This window comes from Protomyctophum parallelum, assembly GCF_964188405.1.
Source record: "Protomyctophum parallelum genome assembly, chromosome: 16".
Lineage (NCBI taxonomy): Eukaryota > Metazoa > Chordata > Actinopteri > Myctophiformes > Myctophidae > Protomyctophum > Protomyctophum parallelum.
Window position 1 is genome coordinate 42,336,294 of NC_139711.1, and position 25,701 is coordinate 42,361,994.

The window sequence follows — 25,701 nt, forward strand, 5'->3', positions numbered from 1 at the left end:
GTGTGCGTGTATGCAGTTTCTTTCCAGGCTGAACCCCCGGTGATCCCGTCACTGAATGAATGGGTCCGCTTGATTGGCCAGGTCCAGGTGTTCTGTTTACCCAGAAGCCTTTGGGGTGGAATGTTTTGTCGTTGCTCAAATTGAAACATTTATTTAAAGGTTTTATGACATTCATTTTCATTTATTTTTATTTTTTCTTTTAGGTTTTATGACCTCAATTACACCCAAAAAAACCTGAACTTTGAACATTCAGTGGATTTTCTGTGGTCTGAAGTTTTCTTTGGGGTTTTTTGGGCCTTTTGAGCTACAATGAAAACAGGCAACACAGTGAAACAGTGACATCTGCTGGCAAATCCCATTGACATATATGGGATTTGCAGTAAGTGATGTCACTTACTGCCGGCAAATCAGAGCACCTGTTTGAGCCAGAAAACCCCAGATCACAGAAAATCTACTGAATGTTAAAAGTTCATGTTTTTTGGGTGCAATTGAGATTAGAAAACCAAAAAAAAAACAAGAACAATTCCAAAACCTTTTTTTAAATGTCACAATCCCTTTAAGACGCACAGCGAACTGAATGGAAGCAGTGCTTCCCAAATACCTTTGAAGTACTCCAGAGCCAAAGGTGAACTGGACAACTACGTATGTTGGGTTCAAAGTGCTTAACGATTGTCACTACGATCATTATTTAACGATTGTCACTACGATCATTATTTATATCCCTCTTATTTGCTTTGCCTCCGTCACAATCTTGGCCTATGCCAAAGATGCTTAATTTAGGAAGATAGCCAAACCCATGCTTCACCCACTATAGGTGCGAAATGGTACACAAATGATCCCTTAGGTTTTCCCCCGATTTGTCCGAATGTTCCGAATGTTGTGTGGCTTGCGAGTCGCGACAATTGGGTCCAATATTTAGTTCAGTGACCAACCATGGGGCTAAAGAATGGTTCAGAAACGGAAACGTTCACACTCATGTTGGAATGAATTCAGTATTTTAGCTGTGACGTGAGCGCCCCCTCCTGAGATACTTCTGGGTCCTACTTTTGTGTCGCTTTTGTGTCCCCATGGAGTTATACTGTGACGCTCCGTCTGACTAAATCTGAGACGAAAACAACCACGAAAGTCTCATTTTACCGCTTTCCTCACAACAACAAAGCTGCGCTGCTCTCCAAAATCTGGCTGTGACAGGCCGTCTGCCCCACATGGAATACTATCGCCATTTTATTTGATTGTGTCAACTAAATCCTCATTAATGCAAACTAGATTCAACATACTCAAGCCTGCACACATTGTAAATATCCCCCGAAATATTTTACCGAGCAAACCTTCAATAATAATGATAATAATAGTCTTTATTGTCTCCAATTGTCTTCCTTTCTGAAAAATAACGTCAATTTAAAAAGATTCACGCGTTTAGATATTCTATTTACAATGGGATGCGGACGGGAGCTGGTGCCACTTGGACCCGGACGTAACGTAGCACTACAAAATGACGTCGGACTTAAATACTGAATAGACTCACTCCAAACTGCTTCTTCTGGTCTCCCGAAAGGGCCGACCGCATCAATCAATCATCTCTCTCTCTCTCTCTCTCTCTCTCTCTCTCTCTCTCTCCGCGGCAGGCCCTCCGTTCGTGTCCCAGGCGGTGCCGGAGCGCCAGGCGGTGCGTTGGGGTGCGTCGGTGCGTCTGCCGTGCCCCGTGGAGGGCGACCCCCCTCCCCTGGTGCTGTGGGTGAAGGATGGCAGGAACCTGCACCCCGGGGGAGGGGCCTGGCCGCGCCACCGCGTCCAGGCCAGCCACAGGGGGCGGGGCCTGAGGATCCGCCGGGTGGAGCTAGAGGACGCCGGCCAGTACGTGTGCAGAGCGACCAACGGGTTCGGCAGCGTGGCCGTCAACTACACGCTGATCGTCATAGGTGAGATGCACGCGCACACGCACACACACACACACACACCGAGCTACACCAGAGAGAATGTGTGCGTGACGCATGCACGGCCCGTGAACGCACAGAACGCTCCCATGGCTACACCAGATCTGTGGGCTTGCGCAGATTTGCTCCACTGGCTCCGTTTGGGAGACTCTATAATACGTGCGTGGTGGACACATATACGCACATAAAACATAGAAACAATCCTATTTTTAGAGCATGCATATCCAGAGCCCGCGCTATCTGCGTGTCTGGTGTAGTTCGGCATCATTGACATACATTGGATCTTTCCAAACGCGCTGTACGTGCGCTGTACGTGCGCAGTAAATGCCACGCACAGACGCTCACAAACACGCTCTGTGTAGCTCGGGCCGTTACACACACATGCATGCATTTTTGGCCAACAGATTTGAAGCTGCATACAGTATTATGCTCTTCCTCTTCATTGTACATGAGATTATGGTGTACTGTAAGTATAGCCTCGGTAACCCAGGGTTTTATTTTAGTTCGCTATACGGCTCAAAAAATGAAAGCCTGGCGGAACGCGAGACATTTCCTGGTCTAGGAGTGGGAGTGGACTACAGTGCAGAGGGGGCGGAGCTAGAGGAGTGGGAGTGGACTACAGTGCAGAGGGGGCGGAGCTAGATGAGTGGGAGTGGACTACAGTGCAGAGTGGCGTCGCTCTCCGATGTTTTCTACCAGGGAGGGGAGGGGAGGGGGGGCAGGGTGGGGCTCTGATCGGTGAACCAATATTTCTCCGAGCGTGCCCGCCCCTCTAGACCAGAAAGCACGCTGGCTGGGCCAGGCTATTGTGTAATGAGTATTGTGTCAAGTTCATGTGTACAACTACAATTTCCTCAAAGGCCTCCCCACCTTCGTGACCTTGGGTTGACGTTGGGTTTAACTCCTTTAGCATTGTGTTAGCAGATAGCGTTGGTGTTGTCGGGATACTGGCATTGTGTTAGCAGATAGCGTTGGTGTTGTCGGGATACTAGCATTGTGTTAGCAGATAGTTTTGTTGCTGTCTGGATAATAGCATTGTGTTAGCAGATAGCGTTGTTGTCGGGATAATAGCATTGTGTTAGCAGATAGCGTTGTTGTCGGGATAATAGCATTGTGTTAGCAGATAGCGTTGTTGTCGGGATAATAGCATTGTGTTAGCAGATAGCGTTGTTGTCGGGATAATAGAATTGTGTTAGCAGATAGCGTTGTTGCTGTCTGGATAATAGCATTGTGTTAGCAGATAGCGTTGTTGTCGGGATAATAGCATTGTGTTAGCAGATAGCGTTGTTGTCGGGATAATAGCATTGTGTTAGCAGATAGCGTTGTTGTCGGGATAATAGCATTGTGTTAGCAGATAGCGTTGTTGTCGGGATAATAGCATTGTGTTAGCAGATAGCGTTGTTGTCGGGATAATAGCATTGTGTTAGCAGATAGCGTTGTTGTCGGGATAATAACATTGTGTTAGCAGATAGCGTTGTTGCTGTCTGGATAATAGCATTGTGTTAGCAGATAGCGTTGTTGTCTGGATAATAGCATTGTGTTAGCAGATAGCGTTGGTGTTGTCGGGATAATAGCATTGTGTTAGCAGATAGAGTTGTTGCTGTCTGGATAATAGCATTGTGTTAGCAGATAGCGTTGTTGTCGGGATAATAGCATTGTGTTAGCAGATAGCGTTGTTGTCGGGATAATAGCATTGTGTTAGCAGATAGCGTTGTTGTCGGGATAATAGAATTGTGTTAGCAGATAGCGTTGTTGTCGGGATAATAGCATTGTGTTAGCAGATAGCGTTGTTGTCTGGATAATAGCATTGTGTTAGCAGATAGCGTTGTTGTCTGGATAATAGCATTGTGTTAGCAGCAGATAGCGTTGTTGCTGTCTGGATAATAGCATTGTGTTAGCAGATAGCGTTGTTGTCGGGATAATAACCCACGGGTAATGTTTTGGGGTCGTGTTAGACAGGATGGATGGTGTTAGGTCTCCAAAAAACGCACCAACATTTGACTTTCAAATGTGCCTGACTGACTGTGTGCGATTGTCTCAGCCCTGTGGAACGCAGCTCTGCTGCTGCTGCTGTTGTTGTATGTATGTGGCAACCCCCCCCCCCCCCCCCCCCCCGGCACCTTAGTTGTGCTGAAACCAACATTTTTGAGTAATTTCTAAACGTCACCGGAGTGGAGGCTGCCATGTTGCCTGTGCGACCACACACACACACACACACACACACACACACACACACACACACACACACACCGCACACACACATGCAGGCACGCACGCACACACTGTAAACAATGTTCCTTGGCTAACCTCACCATTTAATATCATCACCTTTAATATGGCCTCCTGTGTAACACGATCACTTACACGTATCGTGTCAGTGTGTGTGTGTGTGTGTGCATGCGCGTGTGTGCGTGTGTGATATACTTACTTTACAAAAAACACAAAAGGTAAAAATATGGATAATTTTTCCCCATATGGTTCATATTTTATGCAACATATCACTTTACTTGAGTATATGGGTACTGTCTATTTCGTGTGTCTGTCCGTGCATGCATGCGTGCGTTCATGTGTGTGCGTGGGTGCATGCGTTCATGTGTGTGGGTGCATGCGTTCATGTGTGTGCGTGCGTGTGTGCGTGTGACTGTGTTCATATGCGTGCGTGCGTACGTTCGTGCGTGTGCATGTGTGTGTGTGAAGAATCAAGCTTTTGTTCTCGGGGGGGTAGTGGAGACATGGCGCTTCGTATGCTATAGCGAACACGTTGTAAATCGGCATGGCAACAATGCGGCCGCCTGTTTGTCAGCTAAATGAAACCAGACGCATACTCATAAAAATCCCCCTAGCAAACAATCTATACATGCACAGACACACACACACCACACACACACACACACACACACACACACACACACACACAGGCACGCGCGCACGTTTGTATTACTATACTTGTGAGGACATTTTAGTGTGTATTTATTTTGAACCCTATTGCCCTAAAGCCGAAAATAGCTCTCAATCTGCAAGCTCCGAGCTTGTAGATCTTCTATTCGTGGTGCGTGCATCAGCTTGTAGATCTGCTATTCGCGGCGCGTGCATCAGCTTGTAGATCTGCTATTCGCGGCGCGTGCATCAGCTTGTAGATCTGCTATTCGCGGTGCGCGTATCAGCTTGTAGATCTGCTATTCGCGGTGCGCGCATCAGCGCCATGCTGACATGCGACTAGGAGTATAATTCAGACATAACTCTTAACCTCAACCCTGAACCTAATTTCTAAACGTCTAATCCTAACCACAATATGTGTTTACACACAGTTTCTAATGTAGGCGTTTGGCAGACGCTCTTAATGCAGAACAATTTACAGTAAGCAAGAACAACACAAGGTAATAAATCAAATGCATAGAAAGTCACCAAGAATCATATATAGGTAAGTAAACCAAGAACAAGAACAAAAAAGTGTAATATCAAAGAATCAATATATGTAGGCTACATTAAAACTATACAAACTATATATAGGACGCCAGGTCAACAAATGGACCTGGCATCTGTCTACAGTGGTTCCCAAACCTTTTCACGTCAAGGACGCCCAAATTGACACTAATCAGCCCGGCGGACCCCCCATTTGAAAAGGTTAGCCTCCCCCCATAAGAGAAGATTCTTACGGCTCTAGCAGTGATTCTCAACACGTTTAATTTCAAGGACCCGCAGTTTGACTATACGGGCCCCCATTGAATGGCATTTCTATCTCTGGGACCCCCCAATTTATATTGTAAAATCAATGTTAATTTAACTCTGAGAGTTACAGACCGATAAGGGTCCATTTGGTTCCTAACTATCATTTGGCTGCAGGGACCCCCTGGAATTCCCTCAAGGACCCCTGGGGGTCCCCGGACCCCACTTTGGGAACCACTGGTCTACATATCATGGCATGCTATCTAAATTACATTTGAACCTCTTTTATACTGTAAGCCTGCAACGGTCGGCAAGTGCTACAAAAGTATTTTGTTTTTGTTTAACCATAATACAATACCAGAGGCCTTGTGGTTAGAGTGTCTGCCCTGAAACTGGGAGGCCGGGGGTTCGATCCCAAAGACTGTAAAAATGGCTCCCTGCTTGGCACTCAGCATCAAGGGTTGGATTGGGGGTGAAATCAACTAATGATACCCGAGCGCGGCGCACGCTGCGGCTCCCCGCTCCAAGAGATGGGGCAAATGCGGAGAACGCGTGTGACTAATAGTACGACTTTGACTTTGACAACCACTGTCTAAGTTGTATTTCTCAGAATTGACGATAATTGTGGGGATGTTTGGCCCTCAAGTCCACATGTGCACACATGTACACACACGTGCGCGCACACACACACACACACAGTCACACACACACACACGCACACACCACACACTCGCACGCTTGCGCGCACACAAGATAGACAGTACCATGCATGTACCATGCAGACACACATACACACAAAGGTGTGCATACTGCATAGGAGCGCCGCTCAGAAATAGAAGTCACCGGAGCCTCTCGTATCCGGCTTGTTTCTCGACAACAACAACATCCACCGCTAACCTCATTCAGCAACAAACCTCCTGAAGTCAAGCCTGGTCTGGTCTGGTCTCGTCGCACCGTGCGCGTGCTGTCTGTGACTGCATACTGTACGCTGTAATCTCCACCACACATCACTCGTTGCTTTGTGTACCGCAAACACAGATGTGATGATAGGAGATGCAGCCTGAGAGTCCTGACTGAAGTGGAGAGACACGGCGTGTTGGTATGAGCTCCACTCTCCTCAGAAGTCCAATATTATCCAGTGCTGTAGCTTCAGAAGTCCAATAGTATCCAGTGCTGTAGCTTCAGAAGTCCAATAGTATCCAGTGCTGTAGCTTCAGAAGTCCAATAGTATCCAGTGCTGTAGCTTCAGAAGTCCAATAGTATCCAGTGCTGTAGCTTCAGAAGTCCAATATTATCCAGTGCTGTAGCTTCAGAAGTCCAATATTATCCAGTGCTGTAGCTTCAGAAGTCCAATATTATCCAGTGCTGTAGCTTCAGAAGTCCAATATTATCCAGTGCTGTAGCTTCAGAAGTCCAATAGTATCCAGTGCTGTAGCTTCAGAAGTCCAATATTATCCAGTGCTGTAGCTTCAGAAGTCCAATAGTATCCAGTGCTGTAGCTTCAGAAGTCCAATATTATCCAGTGCTGTAGCTTCAGAAGTCCAATATTATCCAGTGCTGTAGCTTCAGAAGTCCAATATTATCCAGTGCTGTAGCTTCAGAAGTCCAATATTATCCAGTGCTGTAGCTTCAGAAGTCCAATATTATCCAGTGCTGTAGCTTCAGAAGTCCAATATTATCCAGTGCTGTAGCTTCAGTACTGTTGTATCCTATACTGACTCCCCTGCCAGTGAGGAGCCCCCACCGGGAGGACGTAGAGCCTTCGCCCTAATCTTTCCGTTCTACACTCCCTGCTGACAGGTGCCTCCACAACCCCCCCCCCCATAGCAATACATGCAGTGGTTTCCCTCCCCCGAAAACGGGTAAATTCTGAGTGTGTGTGTGGGTGTGTGTGTGCGCGTGCACATGCGTATGCGTATGTTTGCGTGTGCGCACTGTATGTGTGTGTGTGGAGGGAAAATCCACAAGATGCTGTTAAATGGTATCTGGTGACACCCAATAATCCCGAGAGTTGTCACGGTGATCGGTCTGGCCTCGCCGGGGCATGCTCAGAGAGACGCTACACGCACGTGCATGCACACACGCGCACACACACACACACACACACACACACACACGTGAAGGTGTAACATAATCCTGAAGGCTGACGTCTGCTCGTAATGATTTGTCTGCCGCTGATATGACACAAGCTTTTTAACCCATTCTGACCGGGCACCCATTTTGGTGTCGGCATCATGTTATGCTTTAGCTATTTAAAAATAGCAGATCTACAAGCTCATATCGCGCCACCGAGTGGCGCGATACGAGCTTGTAGGTCTGCTATTTTTGAAAAATCTAAGAGCGACTGACATTTTTAGAATCTGATCTCAGGTCAGAATGGGTTCATCAGACCAGTGTGTGTCCGGCGGAAACTTCGTATGAATCTGATCTCGGGTCAGAATGGGTTAATACCATAAAGACACAGAGAAAGAGGGGGAGTTGCCAGGGGAGACGGATACAAACACACAACCACAAACACACATCATTGTGGTGCCTTTCCTTTTTGTTACAGTCTCAGAGCTGCAGACCTGTAACAGTCCGTTTGCTTCCAGGGGTAAAAAACAAACAAAGCAACAACTAGAAGTCAAGTCAGACATGCAGACAAATTGGCTGTACTGTATCTGCCTCTGTTGTCGTGCATACGTGTGTGCGCGTGTGCACGTGTACGGGTGTGTGTGTGTGTGTGTGTGTGTGTGTGTGTGTGTGTGTGTGTGGCCAACCTCTAAAACAGTGGGGGGTTGTGTAGTGTACCAGTGGAGCAGCAGTTTAACAGGCCCTACCTCGCGGAGCTGGGGGTATTTTTTAGAGGCAGCCCCCTCACGGAGTTGTGGGTATTTGTTTTTTTAGAGACAGCCCCCTCGCAGAGCTGTGGGTATTTTTTATCAGAGGCAGCCCCCTCGCGGAGCTGTGGGTATTTGTTTTTTTAGAGACAGCCCCCTCGCGGAGCTGTGTGTATTTTTTGTTAGACCAGCCCCCTCGCAGAGCTGTGTGTATTTGTTTTTTTAGAGACAGCCCCCTCGCGGAGCTGTGTGTATTTTTTGTTAGAGGCAGCCCCCCCTCGGAGCTGTGTGTATTCTTTGTTAGAGGCAGCCCCCTTGCGGAGCTGTGGGTATTGTTTTTTTTTTTTCAGAGACAGCCCCCTCGTGGAGCTGTGGGTATTGTTTTTTTTTAGAGACAGCCCCCTCGCGGAGCTGTGGGTATTTTTTGTTAGAGGCAGCCCCCATGCGGAGCCTTGGGTATTCTTCCGGTGGTTACAGTGAACAGATCGCAGAACGACTTGAAGACAGGCCTGTTGCGGAACTCTGCGCCAAACTCTGCCACCGTATATATATATATACTGTAAATATACCGTATATATATACTGTAAAGCCTAGTTCAGCTACAGCACTGTGGAAAGAACCTGAGACGCACCTGAGATTGATATAAACTGATTTATAGATTTATATTTGTGTAGATTATCGTGAGATTTAGCACGTGGTCTAATCAGAAACCAGCCAATCAGAATCAAGTATTGGGACTAACCGTTTTAGAATTGTTGTATTTTCATTGCAGCTCCAAAGGCTTCAGAACACATAGAGAAAACCCCAGACCACAGAAAATCCAATGAATGTTCAACGTTCAGGTTGTTTGGGGGTAACTGAGCCTAGTCCCTCCACATGCCAGAATTGTGCCTCTCAGTCCCGGCAGAGTAGTTCCGGAGTGGTTCCAACGAATTGTGTGGCCCTGGTCTTTCCCTAGTGGGTCTGATCGAGGGTAGCTACTGGGTTGTGAGTCGGGACTTGATCACCCCGGCTGGGTCACCCGAGTGAGGGGTATGATGTTCCCGAGACCCGAAACCCCGATGACCTTGGGATACATCACTGAGGATACGTCCCAGGTGATGACCTTGGGATACATCACTGAGGATACGTCCCAGGTGATGACCTTGGGATACATCACTGAGGATACGTCCCAGGTGATGACCTTGGGATACATCACTGAGGATACGTCCCAGGTGATGACCTTGGGATACATCACTGAGGATACGTCCCAGGTGATGACCTTGGGATACATCACTGAGGATACGTCCCAGGTGATGACCTTGGGATACATCACTGAGGATACGTCCCAGGTGATGACCTTGGGATACATCACTGAGGATACGTCCCAGGTGATGACCTTGGGATACATCACTGAGGATACGTCCCAGGTGATGACCTTGGGATACATCACTGAGGATACGTCCCAGGTGATGACCTTGGGATACATCACTGAGGATACGTCCCAGGTGATGACCTTGGGATACATCACTGAGGATACGTCCCAGGTGATGACCTTGGGATACATCACTGAGGATACGTCCCAGGTGCATTCATACTTTCATTCTGAGGTACTCCGCCGGATGAAAGACGTTTAGCTTCACTGTTAAATGGTAAATGGTGCATTTATATAGCGCCTTTATCCAAGGCGCTTTACATAGATTGTGCATTACATTCACCCATTCATACACCGATTGCGGCGGAAGCCATGCAAGGTACCAACCAGCACATCGGGAGCAATTTGGGGTTCAGTGTCTTGCCCAAGGACACTTCGACATGTAGACAGGAGGAGCCGGGATTCGAACCGCCGACCCATGGATCATTGGACGACCTGCTCTACCTCCTGAGCCACAGTCGCCCCTGAAACTGTTGTTTCACAAACTGTGAACTTGGGAACTCAATACCGCCCCCTTCTGGCCGAAGTCAGGCTAGGTAACCCCGGCGCTGCTTGGATAATCCTGGTGACGTCCGGGAGATCTTGGACGAGGTGCTTACTTAGAGGGCCTAGTGGCGTGGTTAGAGGGCCTGGTGGACGAGGTGCTTACTTAGAGGGCCTGGTGGCGTGGTTAGAGGGCCTGGTGGACGAGGTGCTTACTTAGAGGGCCTGGTGGCGTGGTTTTGGGTGCCTTTGTTCTTTGTAAGTAGGCACAGACAGCCTCCGCCACAATTGACTCTAAATTACAACCCACCGCTGTGTGCACGTATGTGGTGTGTGTGTGTGTTGTATGTTGTGTGTGTTGTATGTTGTGTGTGTGCGTGCACGTGTTTGTTTGTCTGAGGGGATGATGATTGTGATCTCAGTGCAGATTTTCATATTCATAAGGGGTAATTGAAGTGCTATAACACGCACACACATACACATGCACACACATGCCTACACACTAAATTATGTTATGCCTTGAACCACATGAAACCTCTCTATTAACTCTACCACACACACACACACACACACACACACACACACACACACACACACACACATCTCCGTGTCTGACTGTCAGTAATCAGAATGAGCAATTAGATCGCTGTCACATGTGAGCTGTTGTCCTTCATTACAGTGTGTGTGTGTGTGCGTGTCTGCGTGTGTGTTCGTTCGTTCAGAAATGCCAGTTCAAAGCACAGACACATGTGGACCTCAACAAAAGCATGCCATAGATAGAGAGACACATTAGGATGCGGAACGAGAGACGGAAGTAGGGGTGGGTGGTGGGGGTGTGGAGGGAGTTGGAGAGTGTGTGTGTGTGTGTGTGTGTGTGTGTGTGTGTGTGTGTGTGTGTGTGTGTGTGTGTGTGTGTGTGTGTGTGTGTGTGTGTGTGTGTGTGTGTGTGTGTGTGTGTGTGTGTGTGTGTGTGTGTGTGTGTGTGTGTGTGTGTGTGTGTGTGTTTTTACGATGTAAATGGCATGAATACCAGAACGCTGGCGTCAGAACACATGTCGTCTCGGGTGTTAATCCGACGGAACTAAAGTTAACTATTAACCCATTCTGACCTGAGATCAGATTCATACGAGGTTTCCGCCGGACACACACACTGGTCTGATGAACCCATTCTGACCTGAGATCAGATTCTAAAAATGTCAGTCGTTCTTCGATTTTTTTCAAAAATAGCAGACCTACAAGCTCGTATGGCGCCACTCGGTGGCGCGATATGAGCTTGTAGATCTGCTATTTTTCAATAGATAAAGCATAACATGATGCCAACACCAAAATGGGTGCCCGTTCAGAATGGGTTAAACGTTTAATAGACCTGAGGACGATTCTACAAAATGTCAAGTTCTAAATCATGACAGTTTTCAGAAAAACCTTACGTTTCTGTGTCAGTGGTTCTCAAAGTTGGCCATGTCAAGAACCCCAAAAACTATGTAATTGGCCGCCGACCCCCATCTGAAAATATGCTGTTCCAGGGACCCCTCCAGAAGCAAAGATTTGAGTTTAAAACGTTTGCCCTGAAAGTATATATTCAATGATTTTCGCCACATTCGCGCAAAATCTCAAAGCTGGAGTTTAGTCTGTACTTGGATATAGACAGAGGTGTTTGGAAATACCTTATGTTCTTCCAAGCATATTTCTGCCAAAAGGGAGATCTTAAATAGTTGAAAATGTCTTTAAAACTCTGATTCCACTCATTTCCTTGTATAATTATTCTTTCCTTGTATAATTATTCCCATTTATCCTTAATGCATATCCTTATGGGCATAAAAGGGACACATACATAATAACTGGGTGGGGCATACATTTCCAACTTGCATCGTTCCAAGTAGGCTCTAGTGTATGAAATAACTCTAACCTAACCATGAACGCAGCATAGGCCTAAAATATCACTTCCTATAACAAGTAAACATTGTGTGTGTGTGTGTGTGTGTGTGTGTGTGTGTGTGTGTGTGTGTGTGTGTGTGTGTGTGTGTGTGTGTGTGTGTGTGTGTGTGTGTGTGTGTGTGTGTGTGTGTGTGTGTGATTTAACTCCTTCCTCTGACTCCCACACAGACTAAACAGACACACTCGCACACACACACAGGGGTGTATTCTTCTAGGAATAGCCGTGCTGTCATCTGGTTGGTACAACATTGTGATTTTGGCTGACAAAATGGTAGACAATGACAGACCGCTGAGACCCAGGGAAATAAATACATATGGTCTCTGTCACTGAGACCCAGGGAAATAAATACATATGGTCTCTGTCACTGAGAGTCTGAGACCCAGAGAAATAAATACATAATGGTCTCTGTCACTGAGACCCAGGGAAATAAATACATATGGTCTCTGTCACTGAGACCCAGGGAAATAAATACATATGGTCTCTGTCACTGAGACCCAGGGAAATAAATACATATGGTCTCTGTCACTGAGACCCAGGGAAATAAATACATATGGTCTCTGTCACTGAGACCCAGGGAAATAAATACATATGGTCTCTGTCACTGAGACCCAGATAAATAAATACATATGGTCTCTGTCACTGAGACCCAGGGAAATAAATACATATGGTCTCTGTCACTGAGACCCAGGGAAATAAATACATATGGTCTCTGTCACTGAGACCCATGGAAATAAATACATATGGTCTCTGTCACTGAGACCCATGGAAATAAATACATATGGTCTCTGTCACTGAGACCCAGGGAAATAAATACATATGGTCTCTGTCACTGAGACCCAGGGAAATAAATACATATGGTCTCTGTCACTGAGACCCAGGGAAATAAATACATATGGTCTCTGTCACTGAGACCCAGGGAAATAAATACATATGGTCTCTGTCACTGAGACCCAGGGAAATAAATACATATGGTCTCTGTCACTGAGACCCAGGGAAATAAATACATATGGTCTCTGTCACTGAGACCCAGGGAAATAAATACATATGGTCTCTGTCACTGAGACCCAGGGAAATAAATACATATGGTCTCTGTCACTGAGACCCATGGAAATAAATACATATGGTCTCTGTCACTGAGACCCAGGGAAATAAATACATATGGTCTCTGTCACTGAGACCCAGGGAAATAAATACATATGGTCTCTGTCACTGAGACCCAGGGAAATAAATACATATGGTCTCTGTCACTGAGACCCAGGGAAATAAATACATATGGTCTCTGTCACTGAGACCCAGATAAATAAATACATATGGTCTCTGTCACTGAGACCCAGGGAAATAAATACATATGGTCTCTGTCACTGAGACCCAGGGAAATAAATACATATGGTCTCTGTCACTGAGACCCAGGGAAATAAATACATATGGTCTCTGTCACTGAGACCCAGGGAAATAAATACATATGGTCTCTGTCACTGAGACCCAGGGAAATAAATACATATGGTCTCTGTCACTGAGACCCAGGGAAATAAATACATATGGTCTCTGTCACTGAGACCCAGGGAAATAAATACATATGGTCTCTGTCACTGAGACCCAGGGAAATAAATACATATGGTCTCTGTCACTGAGACCCATGGAAATAAATACATATGGTCTCTGTCACTGAGACCCAGGGAAATAAATACATATGGTCTCTGTCACTGAGACCCAGGGAAATAAATACATATGGTCTCTGTCACTGAGACCCAGGGAAATAAATACATATGGTCTCTGTCACTGAGAGTCTGAGACCCAGAGAAATAAATACATAATGGTCTCTGTCACTGAGACCCAGGGAAATAAATACATATGGTCTCTGTCACTGAGACCCAGGGAAATAAATACATATGGTCTCTGTCACTGAGACCCAGGGAAATAAATACATATGGTCTCTGTCACTGTGACCCAGGGAAATAAATACATATGGTCTCTGTCACTGAGACCCAGGGAAATAAATACATATGGTCTCTGTCACTGAGACCCAGATAAATAAATACATATGGTCTCTGTCACTGAGACCCAGGGAAATAAATACATATGGTCTCTGTCACTGAGACCCAGGGAAATAAATACATATGGTCTCTGTCACTGAGACCCATGGAAATAAATACATATGGTCTCTGTCACTGAGACCCATGGAAATAAATACATATGGTCTCTGTCACTGAGACCCAGGGAAATAAATACATATGGTCTCTGTCACTGAGACCCAGGGAAATAAATACATATGGTCTCTGTCACTGAGACCCAGGGAAATAAATACATATGGTCTCTGTCACTGAGACCCAGGGAAATAAATACATATGGTCTCTGTCACTGAGACCCAGGGAAATAAATACATATGGTCTCTGTCACTGAGACCCAGGGAAATAAATACATATGGTCTCTGTCACTGAGACCCAGGGAAATAAATACATATGGTCTCTGTCACTGAGACCCAGGGAAATAAATACATATGGTCTCTGTCACTGAGACCCATGGAAATAAATACATATGGTCTCTGTCACTGAGACCCAGGGAAATAAATACATATGGTCTCTGTCACTGAGACCCAGGGAAATAAATACATATGGTCTCTGTCACTGAGACCCAGGGAAATAAATACATATGGTCTCTGTCACTGAGACCCAGGGAAATAAATACATATGGTCTCTGTCACTGAGACCCAGATAAATAAATACATATGGTCTCTGTCACTGAGACCCAGGGAAATAAATACATATGGTCTCTGTCACTGAGACCCAGGGAAATAAATACATATGGTCTCTGTCACTGAGACCCAGGGAAATAAATACATATGGTCTCTGTCACTGAGACCCAGGGAAATAAATACATATGGTCTCTGTCACTGAGACCCAGGGAAATAAATACATATGGTCTCTGTCACTGAGACCCAGGGAAATAAATACATATGGTCTCTGTCACTGAGACCCAGGGAAATAAATACATATGGTCTCTGTCACTGAGACCCAGGGAAATAAATACATATGGTCTCTGTCACTGAGACCCAGGGAAATAAATACATATGGTCTCTGTCACTGAGACCCAGGGAAATAAATACATATGGTCTCTGTCACTGAGACCCAGGGAAATAAATACATATGGTCTCTGTCACTGAGACCCATGGAAATAAATACATATGGTCTCTGTCACTGAGACCCAGGGAAATAAATACATATGGTCTCTGTCACTGAGACCCAGGGAAATAAATACATATGGTCTCTGTCACTGAGACCCAGGGAAATAAATACATATGGTCTCTGTCACTGAGACCCAGGGAAATAAATACATATGGTCTCTGTCACTGAGACCCAGGGAAATAAATACATATGGTCTCTGTCACTGAGACCCATGGAAATAAATACATATGGTCTCTGTCACTGAGACCCAGGGAAATAAATACATATGGTCTCTGTCACTGAGACCCAGGGAAATAAATACATATGGTCTCTGTCACTGAGACCCAGGGAAATAAATACATATGGTCTCTGTCACTGAGACCCAGGGAAATAAATACATATGGTCTCTGTCACTGAGACCCAGGGAAATAAATACATATGGTCTCTGTCACTGAGACCCAGGGAAATAAATACATATGGTCTCTGTCACTGAGACCCAGGGAAATAAATACATAATGGTCTCTGTCACTGAGACCCAGGGAAATAAATACATATGGTCTCTGTCACTGAGACCCAGGGAAATAAATACATATGGTCTCTGTCACATGGAAACCTTGTAAGTCCAGAAAATACCTGGAGGAAGTATCAATAGAATACTGCAATGTAGAAGTATTCAGTATTTAAGTCTGACGTCATTTTGTAGTGCTACGTTACGTCTGGGTGGCACCAGCTCCCGTCCGCATCTCATTGTAAATAGAATATCTAAACGCGTGAATCTTTTTACAATGAAGATATTTTTCAGAAAGGAAGCCATTGAGGGTTAAAATGGGTCTTAATGCTTCCAACTCGAGTAGAATTATTAATGTTTTGTACAAGTGTCCATGATAACAAAAATATATGATGTGGAGACTATTATTATCATTATTATTGAAGGTGGCAACAGACCATTTGCTCGGTAAAATACTTCGGGGGCATATTTAGAATGCGTGCAGGCAGTATGTTGAATCTAGTTTGCATTAATGAGGATTTAGTTGACAAAATAAAATAAAAATAGTGATAGTATTCCATGTGGGGCAGACGGCCTGTCACAGCCAGATTTGGGAGAGCAGCGCAGCTTTGTTGTTGCAAGGAAAGCGGTAAAATGAGACTTTCGTTGTTGTTTTCGTCTCAGATTTAGTCCGACGGAGCGTCACAGTATAACTTGGGGACACAAAAGCGACACAAAAGTATGACCCGGAAGTATCTCAGGAGGGGGCGCTCACGTCACAGCTAAAATACTGAATACTGCATTACATGTAAAAAATAAGAATTAAGAATTAAAATTTTACTTCAGTAAAAGTATAAAATATTGGCATCAAAATTTACTTAAAGTACCAAAAGTAGAAAGTTAGTCATTATGCAAAATGTACCAATTCACAAGTTTTCAAATAAATATAAAATGTCTAAAAATAACTAGTAACTAAATTATTGCAGTGGAGTAAAAAGTACAATATTTGCCTCTGAGATGTAAAGGGCACACTGATAGGCAGCATGTATCAATATTGGATAAAGCAACAAATGCAAGCAAAAATACTGTGTCCCTGGAGGGCATATCCTCCAGGGATATCCAGGGATAAACAAATAAAATACTGTGTCCCTGGAGGGCATATCCAGGGATAAACAAATTAAAAATAAACAAATCACCCCAGAGATTTACTCGTGTGTGTGCGCGTGTGTACGTGTACGTTTGCGTGTGTGCGCACGTGTGTGTGTGTGTGTGTGTGTGTGTGTGTGCGCTTGAAGGCTGAAATGTATAAGTAACAATAAACGCTAGTCAAAACAACCCAAAGGCTATACATTTCCGGCCCCGGCTGCTTCCCGTCGCACACAACACATCAAGCCCCATCGCTTGTTTTCTCAACGGAGCGTGACGTATTTTAGTAACGACATTGATTTCAGACCCGGAAGTAAACGATGCAGAGCCACCCTGCATCATAAACGATCCAGAGTCCCCCTGAGAGAATTATTTTTGGAAATTAGTTCTTATATGAGGCGATCTAAGATCATAGCCTATAGAGCACCGAAGTCCTGACGTAACTCGCTCATCCCGACGATTCCCCTGGTTCGCGGAAGTAATTTCTCTATGGAGAATAACATGGGGTGATCTTAATATCGTCTACTATAAGCGCTGTGGTCCAAAAATAAACAAGCTGTCTCGGCGTTATTGTTAGGGAGGTGTCTCTGTATCGTTTGCAACAGTCAGTCACTCATATATGATACAGTCTGCTTCTAGCGAAAATCTAACTAATTCAGCAGCAGTAACATTAGCGTTTTCTCTCAATCAGTTGATTCTTCATATCCATATGAGTGAAACGGCCGGGGTGACATGTTTATTTTTCAAACACAGTTGTTATATGAGGCGATCTAAAATCGCCTCAATGGGGATTTCAATGCAACTAAACAAATACATGAACCTGGGGACTGACGCCCTCTACTGAAAGTGACGTCAGACTTCGGTGCTCTATACCTATATATAATAATCCTGAGGTCTATACCAGCATACAGTAGATAAACGCTAGAGTCTACAGCGCACTTCATATACAGTTTGATTTATTACAAACGTTACCAACATGGCTATGATTTAGGATGCTTATCTGCTTAACGTTATTTTTTATATGAAAGTCCATCATACTGTACGTATGCAGCATCATCTGATGTTTATATATAACAAACCAGACCGTTTGAAAATCGTTTGAAGATTTAGCAAGTTTTGGTTATTTTAAGTACATGCACCATTAGACACTTCCGACTCGAGCTGACTGTAACAAGATGGTTGCCCTCCATTGGCCAGCAGCGCGGGCGAGTCATCTAGCCTATGGTCTATATACCAATGGTGTCTGGCACAAGCCCCACGCACCACTCTTATTTTGGCTTTTCTTCTGACTGCTGGTTTCATCTCTCTGCTATAATTGACAGCTGTCATCCTGGAGAGAACCTTTGATGGGGACCAGCCCTTACCGCCATACGGACATCAGACGTTTTAAATTACCCCTCATCTTTCAATTCTTCAAACTACTTTAATGCCAGGTTTTTGCAAGACTGTGACCGCGCTGTCTGTAAAAACTCTGTATACAGTCAATCATTGCTGCTGTCGAGCGGAAAACCTTGTATCTCCATTGAGCGTTTTATGTTTGAGCGTTTTATGTTTATTTCCCTAAAGCCCTGGATGGGGTAGCAAAAAAAATGGAGAGAAAAAAAGGAATCCCGCACACGCCTGATGCCTGAACGACCGAAACGTTGCTCAATAAAATGCTGAAGAAAGTGTGCGGGATTTTCTAGGTGTGCATAAGGACTATTTTATTTCCCTAAAGCCTAAAACCCAACTTTTGTCACACCATCACTAAACCCAGGTATATTTTACCCGATAATATATTCCTTAAAAGATATTTCTCATCAAAATATATTTGAGTACAGCAATAGCCTACATTTGATATATTATTTCAATATGAAAATGTTATATTATGGGGCGTGCTAAATTGGTGAAAATGTGGGTATTATTTTAAAAGAATATTTTAAATAAAATAATGGAGCTGGTCAACAAACAAACAAACCTACAGTACCTTCTATGATGTCACAGAGCACCCTGAAGGTTCCCAAGGACCCGACCACCTCAGAGATCAGCAACATTATGAAAATCACCCTGGTTTGGTGTTCTATGGTAAATTAATGCCCTTACTCTGTCACAGGAGACAGAGACAACATCTGTGTTCTCTCTGACTCTGTCTCCTTTCTCTGTCTCTGTCTCCTTACTCTGTCTCTGTCTCCTGTCTCTGTCTCCTTTCTCTGTCTCTGTCTCCTTACTCTGTCACAGGAGACAGAGACAACATCTGTGTTCTCTCTGACTCTGTCTCCTTTCTCTGACTCTGTCTCCTTTCTCTGTCTCTGTCTCCTTTCTCTGTCTCTGTCTCCTTACTCTGTCTCCTGTCTCTCTCTCCTTTCTCTGTCTCTGTCTCCTTTCTCTGTCTCTGTCTCCTTACTCTGTCTCTGTCTCCTGTCTCTGTCTCCGTCTCCTTACTCTGTCACAGGAGACAGAGAAAACATCTGTGTTCTCTCTGACTCTGTCTCCTTTCTCTGACTCTGTCTCTGTCTCCTGTCTCTGTCTCTGTCTCCTTACTCTGTCACAGGAGACAGAGAAAACATCTGTGTTCTCTCTGACTCTGTCCTTTCCGAGTTAAACAGTGACGTTACACAGATGCACATCTCTCTCTAGAACAGGGTTTCTCAAAGTGGATGCCTCGGAATACTTTGATAATATTTGGAATTTATCAATGTCACTTGCAGGTACTTTTTCACTTGGTGCATTATTTTTGTGTACTGTCTACAGTACACAAGGGGCCCAGCTCTATCTTGCCATTTTTAATATTTTGAAAAACCTTTTAAAATAGGTCAAATAGCCGATCTACAAGCTCACAACGTGTTGATGTAGATGGAACTATTTTAAACGTTTTTTCAAAATCGTACAAAATGGCAAATACGTTTATGGGTAAGATAAGGCCCCCAAAGACCCCTTATCCCTAAACGTCTTTGCCTTTTTTTCTTTACTATTCAAAAATAGTAAAATAGTAAAAAAGGCAAAGAAGTTTAGGGATAAGGGGTTTAGCTTGTTGTCCATGTGTGAGAGGATGCTGTGGAGAGCCATATGGCAATAGCGTTTTTTTTAATCTCTCTGCATCCTTAATATATATCGTTTCTGTCGGGTGGAATCCTCACACACTTTCACTTTTCAGGATTAAAATTCAAAAACGTCAAAGGTACCAAATCTACAAACTCAAAACGTCCAAAACTGTTACTCTTCAGGATTAAAATAAAAAAACAGCAAGTAGTACACCAAGCCAGCAAGTAGCAGATCTACTAGCTCAAAACCAGTCGATTCGTGCCACATTTCGAGCTTGTTGATCTGCTACTTTTGATGCTTCTGTGTGACTAGTATATAGGGCATTACTTTACGGGGAAAAATACAAACACTAGGGAAGTTTCTGCTCCACAGAAACGAAATATTGGCACAGGCAGCTAAAGTGTGTGCATGCCACTTTGATGTCTCATACCGCCTTTCTTCTACCCGCGACAGCAGGGAACGAACCTCGGGAAGGGAGAGAGGGGCCACCTCAAAATACGCCGTGCGCCTCATCATGGCTCTGCTGCATGCATGGGTTCTATAGTCAGTCGGCCCGTGTGTTTCTTTTTCCCTCCGCTGTGCAGAGGCTCTCGAGGTTGAAAAGCTCTGATCCCTGGAGTTCTCTCTTAAAAAGGTGTGTGTGTCAGAGAAACATTTCCTCTTTAATCAACCGTGTTTTACTAAACTCTTAGCGACTCGCGCTGCCCTCCTGAGCCTCTGTGTGGGTCTGTTTGGTTTTAGCCCTGGGGCTGGACCGGGGTCCGGGGCCGGGGGGGGGGGGTCTCCTCTGCTCTCCGTGGATCAATAGTAAAAGAGACCGCTGTTTGACTGAGGCCCTTTTCAGTGCCGTCGCTGCTGCTTTCCTTTTTCCAGCATTTTAAAATAGTCAAATACTGGTAGTGCTATTCACTACTTTTGTGCAAAGTAGGGCATTCAATTCATGAAAATAATAATAATAATAATAAATAAACATAACATAACATCACACAGGTGGAAACCTCATATGTCCAAAAAACAAAACCGTTAAAATTAAAAAAGTAGTGAAAGTAGCTGATCTACACGTCGTTTTTTGCCCCGTTTTGAGCGTGCAGATCTGCTACTTTTGATGCCTTTGTGTGACGCTGCAGTGTGATCAAGTACAGGGACGTCGATTTCAAGTTAAAATATGGAGATAAGGGATGTTTCAGCGATTACATTTCCACCCAAAACTGCCAAGTGAGTTTCAAGCTGACTTTTTGAAATATTTACAAAGAAATACACTTGAATTTCCGCCAGCGTACACACACGCCATCCAGCCTATTTGCGAGCGACGACAGCTGGCTTTGAATATTTCACTAATGCGGTACAGTACTCAGCTCCAACGCAACGCACCTCAAATGCTTGAATGGAAGCATGAACCCACAGAACGTTTTGGAATGTTTATAAAAGTGGCCAGTGTATTTTGGTTTTAGCCCCTGCGCGCTGCCCCCGAGCTAGCGTCGGGGCTTAAAGGAGGGCAATGTCTGTCCCAATGTGCGTCTGTCCGTCTGTCCATCCGTCTCTCTGTCCTGGCACATTAGGCATATAACAATTATACCTTAAATCGATTTAACACATTGTTTGCTGTTGTCGTATATATACGTTTTATATCATTTTATATGGATCACCGCTAAAAACAACTTTTAGCCCTTAGCCGTTTGCCAACCGGTTGCTCACCCCCGCAGGCACGGAATGTGCTCCATGCCTAGACTACTGTTATAATTAGGATCTTCTCTGGCTTTTTTTCTCGCTGTCCGTTGTGCTAATCAGATCGGATCTGATTTCTGAATTTTCATCGCATCGCTATTGAAATCTAAACGTTTCTCGAGAAAGATAGCTAGCGTGAGCTAATGCTAACATTAGCCTTTTCTTACAATGGAGGTCTGCGAACAGGGAAAACGGAAGTTGTCCTAGGAGCGCATCCTCAATGATACCGGGCGAGATAAGAATATTCTGAATTTTTTCCTTTTTTTATTTGTCAGTTCGCCTTTCGGCTACCGTATATGCTACGCTCTGCACTCAAATTAGCTTACCGTTGACTTAGCTGTTAGCGCGGCGGAAAGAATGACTCGTCTCTCCTAATCCAGGGCGCTCTCTGTGGTTTTGAACGGATCGATATATGCTGGCGCTTCATTTCAGCTCCTCATCCGTCTCTCCCGCAAAATATGAACGCTTTTTGGATTATATATCGTATAAATTAAAACGATCGCAATGTAAGCTAGCAATGTAAAGTAAACTTTTTTAGTAGATTGTTTCCGGGTCGTGGGTTTCAGAGTAAAAGCGACCAGATATGTCCGCTTTTACTTTGGCACCCCAGAGCTCCTATTTTGAAGAACTTCCGGCACTGATTGTGTTTTAAAGGAGAAAGACAATTCTGGATTTGTGTAAGAGAAATAATAATAAAAATGAATTTATTTTGTGTTTTAAAAAAATCGTGAAAAATCGTCTCGTGAACCTATCGTGATTGGAATCGTATCATGATTTGAGTGAATCGGGCATGCCCAAGCTACATACTGTACATACATAGCCTACATACATTTTTTGGTTGCGTGTTTTGGTGGGTGTTTTTGAAAGTGCTCCCTGCACACGCCGCAAATCTCTTGGGGAGTTAACTTGTCCCTGCTGTTTTTGCCCAGAACAGTTTTCACACTTTATTAGAATTCTGTGTTTATTATGGTGTTTGGAAGGTAGAATGGAGACGTTGGTGCATTCCTGTGGGGAGAGCCCATAGTGGTATGACCTATCACACACACACACGCACGCACGCACACACGCAAACACACACACACACACACACACGCACACACACACACACACACACGCGCACACACACACGCGTGCACACGTGCACACTTCACATCCTCATTCATAATGTATTTCATACGTGAGGTTAAGTCAACAGGGTGGTGTTCAGGAGTCTGCAGGGGAACTGGACACAGAACAATAATGGCACTGTGTTAGTGCTGTGTGTGTGTGTGTGTGTGTGTGTGTGTGTGTGTGTGTGTGTGTGTGCCGCGTGCGGGTGTGTGCGCGCGTGCGTGCGTGCTATACGCCTGATTTATACTGAGCTGCACGCCGCTCTCTCGCACTGAAAATAGCCGATCCATAAGCTCACAAATAGCCGATCTGTAAGCTCACAAATAGCCGATCTGTAAGCTCACAAATAGCCGATCTGTAAGCTCACAAATAGCCGATCTGTAAGCTCACAAATAGCCGATCTGTAAGCTCACAAATAGCCGATCTGTAAGCTCACAAATAGCCGATCTGTAAGCTCACAAATAGCCGATCTGTAAGCTCACAAATAGCCGATCTGTAAGCTCACAAATAGCCGATCTGTAAGCTCACAAATAGCCGATCTGTAAGCTCACAAATAGCCGATCTGTAAGCTCACAAATAGCCGATCTGTAAGCTCACAAATAGCCGATCTGTAAGCTCACAAATAGCCGATCCATAAGCTCACAAATAGCCGATCTGTAAGCTCACAAATAGCCGATCTGTAAGCTCACAAATAGCCGATCTGTAAGCTCACAAATAGCCGATCCATAAGCTCACAAATAGCCGATCTGTAAGCTCACAAATAGCCGATCTGTAAGCTCACAAATAGCCGATCTGTAAGCTCACAAATAGCCGATCTGTAAGCTCACAAATAGCCGATCTGTAAGCTCACAAATAGCCGATCTATAAGCTCACAAATAGCCGATCTGTAAGCTCACAAATAGCCGATCTATAAGCTCACAAATAGCCGATCTATAAGCTCACAAATAGCCGATCTGTAAGCTCACAAATAGCCGATCTGTAAGCTCACAAATAGCCGATCTGTAAGCTCACAAACGCGTCGCACTGCAATCCGTTGTGATCTTGTGTCTTCATGTTACATTATAGCTTCCATTGGAAACAGTGACGGTGACTGGCGGCATTATGGGGGTGGGCTGGTTATTTAGAGTGGGGGCATTATGGGGGTGGGCTGGTTATTTAGAGTGGGGGCATTATGGGGGTGGGCTGGCTATTTAGAGTGGGGGCATTATGGGGGTGGGCTGGCTATTTAGAGTGGGGGCTAATGAAGTTTGGTTTACATAGAGGTCAGTCAATTGGGTTTGTGGGGGGGGGGGGGGGGATGAATGGTAGCATACAGTATATAGTTGTATGTTCCTGTCAGATGGTTTCCATTGAAACTGAATGGTAGACTTTAGCTTTCTTTTTTTTTAAGATATTTTGGGGGTCTTTTTGCCTTTACTGATAGATATTCAGTGGGTTGACAGGAAACAGGGAGAGAGATGGGGGGGGGGGGGGGAGGAGACACACAGCAAATGAAGGTCGCCAGGATCGGAACTCGAATCCACGACACGCTGTCAGGCTAGGTGCCCGGACCACTAGGCCGTCCCAGGCCAGCCTGTATCTTTCTATGCAACATTACTGTGAAGACAAGCCAAAGGGTATCAGACAGCATGTGTTTGTATGGGCGAGTACATCAGGTGATTCAACATTACTGTGAGGACAAGCTAAAGGGTATCAGACAGCATGTGTTTGTATGGGCGAGTACATCAGGTGATTCAGCATTACTGTGAGGACAAGCTAAAGGGTATCAGACAGCATGTGTTTGTATGGGCGAGTACATCAGGTGATTCAACATTACTGTGAGGACAAGCTAAAGGGTATCAGACAGCATGTGTTTGTATGGGCGAGTACATCAGGTGATTCAGCAGAGGTATCATTTCGGGTGTTGAATTTCAGGCGTCCAAATAAATGCTATCACTCAAATTCCTGAAAATGTTCAATGGCTCATCATGGCCCGTAGCTGTTTGCGAGCATGGACTGCATAACTTAACTCAGTGGTTCTCACACTTTTCAGGTGAAAATAATCCTAAATGAACTGGTGACCCCCATCCTGACAAGCACTGTACTGTAGGAGTTTGAACATTAACTTCAGTTTGAGTCGGTGACACAGATAATAACGTGGAAATAGTAGATCTACAAGCAAGTGTGTCGGCTATTATTTTCAAAACTTTTGCCTCTTTCGGTGATATTTAACAATTTATCCAAAGTTTGTACATTTTTGTTTGTTACTTTTGACACAGTATTGGTCTTATTTTTATTTTTTGTTTCTTTTTAGAGGTCTTAAGACTTAAGTCCTTAAATTGTCACTGTAGAAATGTACATTTACACTGTTTGTTTACAGTTATACTGTATGTTGGTTTGTTTACTGTTGAGTGAGAAAACAACAACACAGAATGACGAGGCTCCCAGTCCGATCCCTGTGGGCTCCCCCAGAGTTAGTGTCCTTGACCAAGACTCTGAACCCCTGATTGCTACCGATGTGCAGGTTGGTGCCTCGCATGGTTTCCTCCGCCATCGGTGTGTGAATGTTTGTGTGTGAATGGGTTAATGTAATGCACAATCTATGTAATATGTTGGATAAAATGCAATGTTGGATAAAATTCACCATTTACCTGTGTGTGTGCGTTGCGTGTGCGCATGTGCGTGCGTGTGTGTGTGTGTGTGTTTTCAGATGAGCGGCCAGTGCCAACGCAGACCAGCTCTCCTGCCGTGCTTTCAGAGCCCAGCTCGGAGCAGACTCCATCCGATGGCGTCACAGAGGCCTGGGGTAAGACAGAATGC

At 44.8% G+C, this 25,701-nt stretch overlaps 1 protein-coding gene across 1 annotated transcript in view; it reads left to right on the forward strand.

Annotated features, from left to right (window-relative positions):
- The window catches only part of LOC310873645 (fibroblast growth factor receptor-like 1), a 57,147-nt gene that overhangs the window by 18,940 nt on the left and 12,506 nt on the right, over window positions 1-25,701 (forward strand). The window contains exons 3-4 of the mRNA XM_083786195.1: window positions 1,626-1,919; window positions 25,592-25,687. Of these exons, the coding sequence (XP_083642321.1) occupies window positions 1,626-1,919; window positions 25,592-25,687 (390 nt within the window). The remainder of the gene's footprint in view (window positions 1-1,625; window positions 1,920-25,591; window positions 25,688-25,701) is intronic.